General features: G+C 31.0%; 1 protein-coding gene across 3 annotated transcripts in view; it reads right to left on the bottom strand.

Annotated features, from left to right (window-relative positions):
* Positions 1-13,176, bottom strand: part of LOC115880942 (putative inorganic phosphate cotransporter) — a 48,705-nt gene that overhangs the window by 21,723 nt on the left and 13,806 nt on the right. The window contains exons 1-2 of one of the 3 annotated variants that reach the window (XM_030898277.1): positions 5,388-5,552; positions 5,179-5,333 (exon numbers count right to left, since the gene is read on the bottom strand). The exons of 1 other annotated variant lie outside the window; for it this stretch is intronic. In XM_030898277.1, coding sequence (XP_030754137.1) covers positions 5,179-5,257 — 79 coding nt within the window. In that variant the 5' untranslated portion in view covers positions 5,258-5,333; positions 5,388-5,552. Of the gene's footprint in view, positions 1-5,178; positions 5,553-13,176 lie in introns of those variants that run through there. One more of the 3 variants, XM_030898275.1, reaches the window with a different exon arrangement.

Raw genomic sequence — 13,176 nt, 5'->3', positions numbered from 1 at the left:
CTACTTCCCGAAAAATCAAGACAAACGTACCAGCAAGCCTATGTAAAACTTGAAGAACAACGTATTTAGATACCTTTTCTTGCTTGTTTCTTATTTTGAAATTTGCGTGTTATTATGAAATCATAATAGCACTAGTGCTATTATGAAAGCCATAATGACATCAAAATGACAATGTTTAATGTGTCATAATGACATTGTCCTAGATTAAATATTATTAAAATTCTTGTCAAATTTTATAAGTGTTTTGAATAAAATTCAATATCATGAATCAAAATAAATTAAGTATAAAACTTTTGTTGTTATAAAGTAAATAATAAATACTTTAATAGAAAACTATTTCTAAAATGCCATTGTATTGATAGTTTCAAGAGCTGATTATATTAAATTTACGTCCTGTTTTTAAACTGAGAAAGTATGCAATTTTAAGTCACTGATTGATAACAAGAACAAGATATAATATCATTTAGATTTTTTAGAAACAAAGCAAATATTGAAAATGAATGTAAAAACCTCTGCCATTACTTGATCAATTGATTCATGCATATTTCATGTAATTATTACTCTAGACCACAATAATTGTGATATATTGTATAAAAAATAACCTTTAACTAGTTGTTATTGTTTAACACTCTAATGAATAAAATCCATAACCGTAATTTTTGCTAATATTTAATAAATGCATCTTTATGATTTATTGTGAGGTAAAAAATTGTTGCTTAAATAAATACAGGGTGAGCCACTGAAAACTTACAATGGCTATAATTTTTAAACCAAAAAAGACATCAAAAAAATAAAAAATGCTGTTTCTATAATATCGAGGGGGAATACATATGACGTATTTTTTGAACCACCCCGACCTACCCCTTAGGCGGCACCCCTACTTACTTGAAAATCTTAAATGGCAACACCCCACTTGTGGCGCCTTTTTGGAAAGCCCATGAAAAATGCTAAACGATCATCATAAAGTTTTTAGGGTGAAATTAAAAACTAGCCCTTACACGAAAAATTAGGTAGACATTAATGAAAAAGGTGATTTTTTCAGCATAAATTACAAATTGGTGCCCGGCTAAATGAGGTAAATGAGGTGCCACCCTCTCTTTTCTAATCTCAAGATAGCGATACCCCACTTGTGACACTTCTTTGGAAAGCTAATTGAAATTGCTAAACGATGGTCATACAGACTTCAACTTACTTACTGGTAAGTAGTGATAAGAAATGTAGGTGTGACAATTTGAAAGAAATTTAAAATGATAACTTATTTTAACAATTGCTCAAAATGACAGCTGTTTTGTTCCATACAAAAATACAAACGATTTTCAAATTCTTCTCTCACTTTTTTGGAAAGTCTCCCTCGGAATATTGCAACATGCTTCAGTTCTCCTCTGCCGCAATTCTTGCAACGAACCTGGTTTTGTCTTGTAAACTATGGATTTAGTGTAACCCCACAAGAAAAAGTCTAAAGGAGTGAGATCAGGTGACCTTGGCGGTCACTCGATTGGACCCCTTCTGCCAATCCATTGCCATGAATAATATTTATCCAACCACCGCTTTGTGACAATAGAATAATGCGGAGTGGCTCCATCTTGCTGAAAGTGTATGAGGTCTTCATTAAGAGTTATAATAAATTTCTCTGTACCAGTTTTTTTTGCTAGTACAGTACATGGATACAAAAATAATTCATTCTATTGATTTTGACACGTTTTGACATTTTTTTTTAATTTTTAGCTCCTTTTTTTGTTCATTTTTATGACGTCGTTGAGCATTTTTATACGCTTTTCAAAGAGGTGTCACAAGTGGGGTATCGCTATCTTGAGATTAGAAGTGAGGGGTGGTTTGAAAAATACCTCATTTGCCTCATTTACCTGGGTCCTAATTTGTAACTTATGCTGAAAAAATCACTTTCTTAATTTTTATGTCCACCTAATTTTTCGTGTAAGGGGTAGTTTTCCAATTTCACCCTAAAAATTTTATGATTATCGTTTAGCATTTTTTATGGGCTTTCCAAAATAGCGCCACAAGTGGGGTGTTGCCATTTAAGATTTTCAAGTGAGTAGGGGTGCTGCCTTAGGGGGAGGTCGGGGTGGTTAAAAAAATACGTCATATGTATTCCCCCTCGATATTATAGAAACGGTATTTTTTATTTTTTTGATATCTTTTTTGGTTTAAAAATTATAGCCATTATAAGTTTTCAGTGGCCCACCATGTATAACTCGTGTTATTGATTGCCTTTAAAGTTGTTTGTATAATACCTTATTTCGTATAGGGTAAACAAGTATTAGTTAACAGGGCTTCAAGTTTCAACAGTCAGTTGGATAAATGGTATTTTAAGAATTAAAAAGCCAACATATATTTTGATAGGAAAGAGTCCAGGAAAAAAACATGATAAGCACAATTTTACTAATTTTTACAGGAGAACACTGGACGGCTGGTGGTTATCAGGTTCTTTCTGTGTATTCTAGATTTTTACTAGGCATATATCATAGGATTTAACAACTTATTACCCGGTAGAGTTAATATTGTTAATAAGAACCAGTTAGATCTACTAAAATATTGTAAAATATTACCAAACAACCCTTGCCATATAAATTTTTAATTATAATTATGGTCCTGCAGAAAATCAAATTTATTTTTTCCTTTAATTAAGCAATCAATTCTCTACAATAATATTGGTCTAAAATGCAGAATAATTTTATATTTTTGAGTAAAATTTTAAGAAAACCAGTATTTTTTGAATGCTAAATTTAGGCTCCTATATTACTATAAAATTTTGTTCTTACAATAATTTAGGAATAGTTTTTTAAGTTCAGTCATCTACATCTACGAGTACTAACAACTAAATGTTCCGACAAACAAAAATTTATTAAAAATTTTTATTTTCATTAACTGAATTATTTACATTTAAGAAATACATTAAAAATATATTAAAATCTAACATTTCTAATGAGTATTTAAATAGTTTAGTTTCTTATAAACATTTAAATAAACTGTAGGCCAATAAATAAACAAAAAGATTGCACAATATCGTGACAACTAAATGTTCGGACACTTTAAAAAATAACTGTTCTAATAAGGCGTTACATCGGCATGAACTTTTGCAACCACTGCAAGCCTGTTTGGCATTGTTTTTATTAATGATTGACTGACGCCAGAGTAAAAATTTTGCCATTAATTAGCATTAATGACCATTAGCACTTAATATCATCGTCAAATGGGCAACGGTTTCTTGGGGATCGTGGCACAATTTTTGTTTTGTTTTATGCCACGTGTCTCGATGACATTAAGGTCCGGACTGTGCGAAGTCTGTGCATGTCCCTAAACCATTTTTAGTAGTTTCACCTGTATGGCATGCCCCGCCATCCTGTTAAAATATAAAATTATTGTCCTGGTCTTTACCAGAACAATTGGTTACATCGTACCTTTGTCCTTCCCACTCGAAACAAGAATATTTTTCAAAATTTTTGGATTTTTTGAGGCATCAATTATGCCTTCTACCACCTCATACTTTGGACATACTCCTTCAAATCATAATGCCTTTAGGAAATTTCACTGTCCATTGTCCTAATCTTTATCAAATAGACACTCTAGCGGTGTTAATTATATCGATATTAAGGTGGCTCCTGTGCACATGTAATTCGTGCTCTTGCCATTTGCGATTGGAATTATTAGCGTCGGATTGGGAAATTATTATATTAGATATTTTACCTTAATGTCATTTTGGTAGTTTGTGACATCAGAAGTTCCAATCCGACGCTGATAATTCTAATCGCAAATTGCAAGTTCAAGGATTACATCTGCACGCATGCATGATCTTTATGAAAGATGGACAGTGGAATTTCCTAAAGACATTATGCTTTTAGAGTTTATGTCCGCAATGGGTCTAGGAAGGTATGAGGCGGTAGAAAGGCACAACTAGTGTGTCAAAATATCAAGAAATTTTGAAAAACAATTCTGTGCCAAGTGCGAGAGACCTTTACCAGGATATGAATTTTATATTTCAGCAGGATGGCGGGGCATGCAAAATGGCTAAAACTACTAAAAAATGGTTTAGGGACATGAACATCAAAGTCCCCTCATGGCCTTAGCACAGTCCGAACTTTAATATTATCGAGACATGAGGCATAAAACAAAACAAAAATTGTGCCACGATCCCCAACGTTGCCCATTTGACGATGATATTATGTAAATTATGGAAAAATTTTTACTCTGGCGCATGTCAATCATTAATAAAAACAATACCAAACAGACATGCAGTGGTTGCAAAGGTTCATGCCGATGTAACGCCATATTAGAACAGTTATTTTTTAAAGTGTCCGAACATTTAGTTGTCACGATATTGTGCAATATTTTTCTTTATTTATTGGCCTACAGTTTATTTTAATATTTATAGAAACTAAACTATTTAAATACTCATTAGAAATGTTAGATTTTAATATATTTTTAATGTATTTCTTAAATGTAAATAATTCAGTTAATGAAAATAAAGGTTTTTAATAATTTTTTGTTTGTTCGAACATTTAGTTGTTAGGGCTCGTACTGACTACCTACTGATGATGCTAAAATGGCTAGCGAAACGTGAGTCCAGTGTTAAAAGCAAAGTATTTTGGTGTATTGTGGTGAATTAGTGTTTCAAAAAGACATTGCCTTTAAATCTATAGAATTGGCTAAAGAAAGTTTTACAGAAATAAAAAAACTACTGAGGAACTTAATACAGTTAAAATACATATGTATTGTGACAAGAATTTTTAATTATATCTAAATAACGGTTAAAGGCTTTCTTTATAGAATCATTTGTAGCTTTTTACTATATAGAAAACCATAGTTATAAAACGTAGAATTACTTTTATTCACCAAACCATTTCAATAAACGATTAAAGACATTATTTGCAGTTAAAATACACAAAGTATTGAACTTATGAATTGCATTAAATGCATCATGATACAGTAAAATGCGATAATTCAAACAGAGGCATTGTAAACCAAATAATTTGATTTCTAAAGAATTCTGTTTTTTTTATTCTGGTGGTAATCCCATGACATTCGCAAAAATATTTTTAGAAGAATGTTTGTGGTTTGTTGTACGAATATAAACAATAATAGTATTGTAAAAATGCTCGTTAAAATGTATAACATTTTAGAAGTACATTGCGTATTTTACGAAAAAATCATGAAATTTTTTACCTTTTTCTACGGGTTTTTCCTCAATAACAAATCCATTCTTCTTCTCTGCCTCAGCAATTTCAAAGGTTTCTTTAACCATATTCTTTTATTATTTCCAAAACACTATTCACAAAAATACTGGACCACACAAAAACACACTCTTAGCCCATCACAGACTAAAACAAAATTACATCAAACTTCCTGTTACTCTCGGACTATTTATTTTATTCCGAAATTTTCAAAATACCAGCCCAGTGGAGTGTCAAATATCAGTGACACTTCCCCTGTGACATGCGAAGAAATTTAAACGGTGACCTGTGCACTGTCCGATCTTTTATATCGATCGGAGTAGGCTACGTACTATGAATGATCGCACGAATCTTTTTCGATTGTCAGTCACGATTGTTGATGTTTTTACGGTTGTTTTATCGAAGTAGCTGGCGCTAGCGGATTATAGTGGTGTGTGGAAACTATAGATAATTGATATAATAGGGCAAGAGGTCGAAACCTCTTTGATACTACGAACGATATCTTGTAGCGTTTTTTTTCAATTTTTGAATGTCTTCTTCGTCGGTCTTTAAATGATAATTTGTACAGGATGGCGCCTCTCATACGCCGCGAAGAACGACAGTTTGTATTGAAATGAAATTTTGTGAGCATATTGTAGGTTAATTCAGAACCCTTTTTAAAAATATAGAGAGTTCTACAGGGTGTCCTCAAAAAAGTTACATATCGAAGTTGTGTTTTTTGTAAAGGAACACCCTATATATTAATTGATTTTCGGATTATGGGAGAAAAATAAAGGTGAGTTTTATGAGAGAAGTATATGACTAAAATGTAAGGTTTTCGATATATTTAACATTTTCTAGAAATAAAAAACAATTTGTAAATTACAATAAAAGCTACCTAAATTGGAATTTACCCGGTATAGTATCTAGTTAAATTAACTATTGTACTTTAAATCAAATTAAAACTTGATCTAAAATGTTATACAGGGTGAGACAAAATTAATATTGAACAATGGTCACCTTTAAAAGCATGTTACTCTTTTATTTTAAATGTATATTATAATGCACCCAGTATATTATTCTGATATTCAATGGAGAATGCATGTCCCTTCAACATACTATTAAAGTTGCCTACTCCTCAAACCAAGATTTTCTTAGATATATTCATTTACATGATTTGATCTAAATAGATCTTTATTATTTGATAAAATCTAGGTGGCTGTGATATGTCTGACGTTACTTCAACATAGCTGTCTAATTAGTCCAACTTTAACAACTAGTTATCATTTTCTGTCAGTTAAAACACAAAAAAATTCTCAGAAATTTGCCGAAAATGCAAACTTATCCTACATTAGAGAGAATTGATATGATTTTATTAGTTGGCGAATGCAGTGCGCATTCACCAATTAATAGAATACTTAAATGCTCTTGATTTTATCTAATCTGTTTTTTTTTATGGGGATATGTTAAAGAGACTGTTAACAAAACTCGACCAACTATTGTCGACAACATGAGAGAAATTATTCTAGCTGCTTCGAGGTAGAACTCCACATATGCCTTTTAAAATGAAAAGATCCATTTGAAAAGACATTTTATGCAGTTAACAGGAAAGAAAGCATTTTTAGCATTTGATTTCATCTAGCTAATTTTTATCACATAATTATAGGTTTATATCTAGTTTTAATTCTGTAATGATTAAAATATGTTTTAAACGTGTATCTTTTTATTACCGTTGAGTATTTTACTCTACAATCTTTAATTTTTGTTAAATTAACAAAAGGTATAGGTATCACACAGGTTTTGGAGATATTCGCGGTTTTATATTTCATATGGCATTTTCCACAGTAATTTTTTAACAAAGTCACCCAATGATTTTTCTCTCGTATTTTACCATTGAAAGAGCCCATCGAAAGAGCCCTAATAATGCGGGTATTTGTGGAACCATTAAAAACTTTAAAATACTCCAAATACAAAAAATGTTCATTTGTTAATTCTCTATCTAATAAAAAAATAATATACAAAGTGTTCAATTTAAAAACAAACAAAGAAAAATTATTTTATATTTTAGAAAATTTGGCGAAATTTTGAACACCCTGTATGATTTAAGATTACGATACTTATAGCAAAGTAAGTATATAGACCATCTAAAGTAAATACCGTCTAAAATAAATATAGTTTTGATTTCAGGACAGTTCCTCTATTTGTAATATTTTTATTAAGGAAAGTTGGAAAATACATATATATTTTTAATTATTTATTAATATTCTTGTGTATAAAGCCATTTCCTGTGTTGACTTAGTGTTTTATTTTGCTATTCCAACCCCAAATATATTATACTTCTAATATTTTATTATACAGGGTGAGTCTAAAACCAGTGCAAATATTTTCAAGGCTGGTAGATAAAAGAAACATATTTTCTCTTTACCGTTTTTCAAACAAATCCAAAATACCCGAAATATTTTACTTATAAAACATGATATTTTGAAAATCACTGGATCTTTTCTGGGTTTTCTTTCTTGTAAATTTAATCCACTACCTATGTTGCCATGTTTTTTAACTAAAAATTAAAACATTTTCCTAAATATTTTTCAAAAAATTCCAAATTTTCAAAATTTTTTTTCGCGAAAAAAATCTCATAGACGTGTTTGAAATATTCTACCCCTAAAAATATTTGCACTTATTTAAGACCCGCCCTGTATATTATTCCCTGACTTATTTATAAATGAGGAAACTCTAGTGTTTAACTGATATTTTGTATATTTTTTATATGTATAGAGTGATTAAGACAAGAAAAGCAATAGTTTAAAAATCTTATTAAAACTGTACAGGGTGTCCTAAGTTTGAGCTTCATTAGAAGATCGGGGTCTCGGAAACTAGAAGAAATAAGAGGTTTTCTAAATAGGGAAAAATGCGCAATTTGATGCTGATCAAAATGTTACCCTAAAAGTTTCAAAAATTCCGAATATTTCTGGAGATTTTTGAAAAAAAATACAAATATATTTTTCATTCTTTTTTTAAATAAATTTCACGTTGCCATTGTTGATCTTTTCTTGTTCGACAAGGAAATGTTTCATATGGGTTCAAAAAACACTCGGTATAGGCATATTTTTGTAGACACGCGTTCATTTATCTTACACTCTTTCGTGTTTTGATGTCCTAAATGAAGTTTATGATTAAGTACTGTAAAACATCTTAAGTAGTGTTTACCTAAAGATATAATCTTTTAATCTCCATTTTTGTAATGATATGACAGTATTTTTATTAAACTGATTGTCATTTGAAATTATTACTATCGATAAAATATTTATTGCATTATTGATTGATATTTTTGAGATTTCTAGGACTAACATTATAGGAAGTAGAATATTTTAATATTGTTTTAAATACTGTATGATCGAAAAAAACCTCACGTTAAAGACGGCTGGGAATGACAATCGATGATAATTTTGGCGAGGTCAATCTCTAGACGCCATTTACTAAAAATTGGGAAATGTAAACTTGTCAAAATTGACACTAATTATATAAAGGATAGAACGTTTCCAGACACACAAATTTATTTTCAATTTTTTTTCTAGTTTTAAAAAGAGTACGGTACAAATAATGACATCTAGAGCTTGACCTCGCCAAAATTATTATCAATTGTTACTCCCCAGTCGTCTTTGACGCTGTTTTTTTTTCTCAATCGCATGGGATAAATATTTACACTAGTTAATTTAGCTAAAATGCGTCGTCTTATGGAGTTTGCTGGTGATCGTACTATGATGTGCAGCAAAAGTTATTCCAATATAATAAAATATAAATTTTCTGATATTTAGAACAATATATTCTTGAACATACTGTATATTATTCAGATACACAATTTCAATAATTCATTTTCAAAGTATAAAAAACTGATAGAAGTATAATAAGAAATGTTAAAAAAACACAAAACAAGAACAATAACTCAAGGTTCAAATTTCTTTAAAAAAACACAGATCCTGCTATTTTAATATAATCTATTTGAAGTTATTGTATATAAATATTATCACCAACTTCCTTATTATATAGAAAAGAACTGTAAATTTTATTTTTGTAATAGAAAATAAAAATTGGAAAAAATACTTTAAAAATATTTTTCATTTTCCTATTATTAGCATACACATACATATTTATGATATATCCAACAAGAGGATACATCATAATAATGAGAGTTATGTTTGTAGTTTTATTAACAGGTAAGTTATATACATATTGTCTGTCATTTTTTGGATGATGTCTGATGGAACTTTTTCCTGTATTGTTGCATAGATTATACTACTTGTATTTATTGCATGTATATTTCTTATGAGTATCACCATAGTAATCACATACTTACGTTACCAGATAAAAAAATGCAAGATATCAAAAAATTTAAAAAATAGTTTGACCTGATTCTTTATGAAACCTACTTTTTAGAAAAAAAAGTACAACATAGATTGTCTAATCTCATTCCACTTTAAAATTGAATTATTTCGCTGATTATCAAGGGCTGCTATCGAATCAATCTTTTGTAAATTAACTTAGCCATATCATTATGTATTAAGGATGATTGTATGTCATTGGAGTATGTTGTATCAAAAAGTAATGTTTCACCCTAAATTGTATTTTTACATACGTTTAATCTAGAGATAGGAATTCTAGTTCCTTAGTTCTAGTTCCCCCAGAGGAATAGTTCCTTGAACAAGGTCTTTAGTTCACAATGGTTCACAATAATAGTTCCCGACTAACATTGACATCCCCGTTGCGTGCTAGTAGGTTTCGTTGTCAGTCAGAACTATTCACAGTATGATCTGTTTTTTTTGTTTGATTGATTGTTCTGATATTTTTTTATGTACGAAATATAACGAGACGTGTAATTGCATATGTCCAAAACATATATGTAATTTTTATTGCAGATAAAAAAAAATTAAAAATAAACTCAAATCAGAGTTTAAAAAACTATATCACAAATCAATTGGAGCAAAGAAAACAAAAATTTTAAGAAAAAATTGCATTTTTACTCACTTTAAGTTCTTTGTTTTTGTCTAAAAATTCAGAATATCTAGTTCGTTTTATAAGATATTTCTAGGAACCTAAAGTGAAACATTCTCATAAAATATTCAAAGAACAAACTAAAAACCAAAAACAGTATCCACGACAATTTTCTATGGTAATTACGCCGGCTAGGCTGTGGCAATAGACAATGCCGAATTCGTCGTCGTCACCTTGTATGATATCTCGGATCTGCCGACTGAATAAATCCCCGTGAACTAGTCTTTTAATTAGTTCCTCTCAGTCGTTTCGGTCTGGGACAGGTAACATACGGCTGGCACTCTCCACTCCCGCCTAGCATCGGGCTACGATCGCGCTGGCCTATCCGTACGTAAACTAGACTTTTATTTAGTTCCTCTAGGTCTGGATCCGATAATATGCGGCTGGCACTCCCCACATTATTATATGTCGATCACAGTCTCGATCACGGAATAGGTCCTGAGGAACTAGTTCTTGGAGAAACCGGGAACTAGTTCCTTTCATTCCAGGGTCGGAATCGTTCATTGGAACTAGTTCGTTCACAAACTACACACCTCTAGTTAACACTCTTAAAGCTAGGTAATGAGGTTGCTTATTAATAAATCTTGCTGGTAAAAAATGGTTCCAATGTATCCCTTTTAGAATGTTTAAAATTAATTTACTTATTTTAAGGTCTTTACATTTTTTTGCATGACTCTGTAATATTAATAATGACACCTCAGTTTTTCCAAATACTCTAGGTGTTTGAACAAAATATCTGAATTTCGTATAAGTAACTCTGGGCGTATATATACAGGGTGAGTCTTTGTAAATCTATATTGGAAAAACATTTCAAAACACAATTCAGCCCTGAATACAAATATTTTCACAGCAATGGAGCCACATTTATTTTTTTATATAGATGGTAAATAAAGCATCTAATAATAAATAAATGACTTTCTATATTGAGACAAAAAAATGCATTCCTACTAACCTAGCTAGTGTTCTACGTTACTGAAATACAGTATTGAATTTTAAGTTGCTTTGATATTGAAAGTACGTGACACCTTCAACTATTTGTATTTTATATTTATAAATGATTGTTTAAACAAATCAAAATTCTGTCTTTTCACTAATTAGGAGGAAGTAGACTACAAAAGTAGTATTTGCAGAATACAAATTTGTTTTACCATTGACTGTGACCTACAGATTTGCGGCTCGTTTGAGGATTGAAAAAAATATTCTTTAATTAGTAGGAATGCGGTATTTTCAATCTCGACGACATAACTGTTAAAAGTACATTAAACAGGAAGAGTTAGAACATATCTTGATTTTTTTACGTATTTTCTAAAGTAGATATAATAATATACAGACCGGACCACCGTAGTAGTAACATAGGCAGAACCGGACGAATTAGCGTATACCTGTCCGCCGGATAAAAAGCAGGCGAAAAATGCGATAAAATAAAGATAGGTAGATATGTGATAAGAATGTTTCAGAATTTGTATTTATTCGTGTTTTAATAGCCTAAACGAATACATAGATTCTCGCGACAGTTCTCGTGTAAAATTTATTTTTTAAGTAAAATAATGGATGTTTACGAAGTTCGTGAGAAAATTCATATTGAAAAATTTCAAAATTATATATCCCGATAAGACCTATTTTCCAAAATAGGTCTTATCGGGATATACAAACAATTTTTCCACAAACTTTTGTAGACAGGCCAATTCCATCTTTACCTACTGTATCAAGAGTTATTAATAATTTTGAAACACATGGGTTCGTGTTCCCATAAAAACAAAAAAAACATGATGTGTTGATTAATGAAGAACAGGAGTTAAAGCAAGTGTTCATTTGTACTACCGCGGATCAAAATCCCACGTTTTCAAGTAATCAAATTGCTGAGGTGGTTGTCCTGCCCACAATGCCCGTATTGTTCACGAATATTTGAACAATACTTTCTCCAACCGTTTAATTAGTGGATATGGAACTATTTTGTGGCCCGCTAGATCACCAGATCTTTCTCCCAATGACTTATTTTAAACGAGATAAATACTATTCCTTCAAATATGAAAAGCACCAAGAGCTACGAGATGGGGACGAAATACGGCGGCAGGCGTTTTGTTTTGATATGATGGAAAGAGCAAACACGGATAGGGAATTTTTAAAAAACGTATGTTTCACTGACGAATGCACGTTTACCTTAAATAATGAACCCACTGTTCAAAATTATCGATATTGGAACAAAGAAAACCAACACAGGTTTGTCGAAACAAGGACGCAATATCCACAGAAAGTAAATGTTTGGGCAGGGATATTCGGACACAATATTATCGGGCCATTATTTCTTACGCGAAATTTAAAAGCAGAATATTATTTGGAACTACTCAAAAACCATATTTTACCTGCTTTACATGATGCCGCTAGAGAAAATCAGGAAGTTTGGTACCAAATGGATGGCTGCCCTGCACATAGTACACTGGCTGTTCGGGAATATTTAGACAATAGTTTTAACGGAAACGTTATTGGCCTAAATCATACAGTAAATTGGCCAGCAAGGTCTCCTGATATTTCACCAAATGATTTCTTTCTCTGGGGCCATTTAAAAAACAGGATATACGAGGATAAAAAATACCCCATTCTAGACGAGTTCAAAAATGCTATTTCTGCTGAATGCAATAGAATTTCAGTTTACCAACTAGGGAATGTAAGAAGAGAATTTTATGATCGCCTGGGTTATTGTCTAGCAGTCGATAGAGGACTATTTGAACATCTTCTTAAATCCTTAAGTTCTAACAATTTAATAGTACCTAAATTAATAAGTTATTGAATATTGTAGTAATACTATAATTAACCTTGTAATTGATTACTTTATTTTCCTTTAATTCATATTAATTTGTATTTATAAATACATCTTTAAGATTTCCGATGTAGGAATGAGTTTTCAATAATAATGTTGCGGGCCGGTGTGGACTCGACCTAACCTCACAATATGGCCCGCCCT

This window comes from Sitophilus oryzae, unplaced genomic scaffold (genome assembly GCF_002938485.1).
Source record: "Sitophilus oryzae breed Bouriz unplaced genomic scaffold, Soryzae_2.0 scaffold_1667_pilon_pilon, whole genome shotgun sequence".
Taxonomy (NCBI): Eukaryota; Metazoa; Arthropoda; class Insecta; order Coleoptera; family Curculionidae; genus Sitophilus; species Sitophilus oryzae.
Note: the sequence above shows the minus strand (reverse complement) of the source record. Positions and strands in the feature narration are given on the sequence as shown.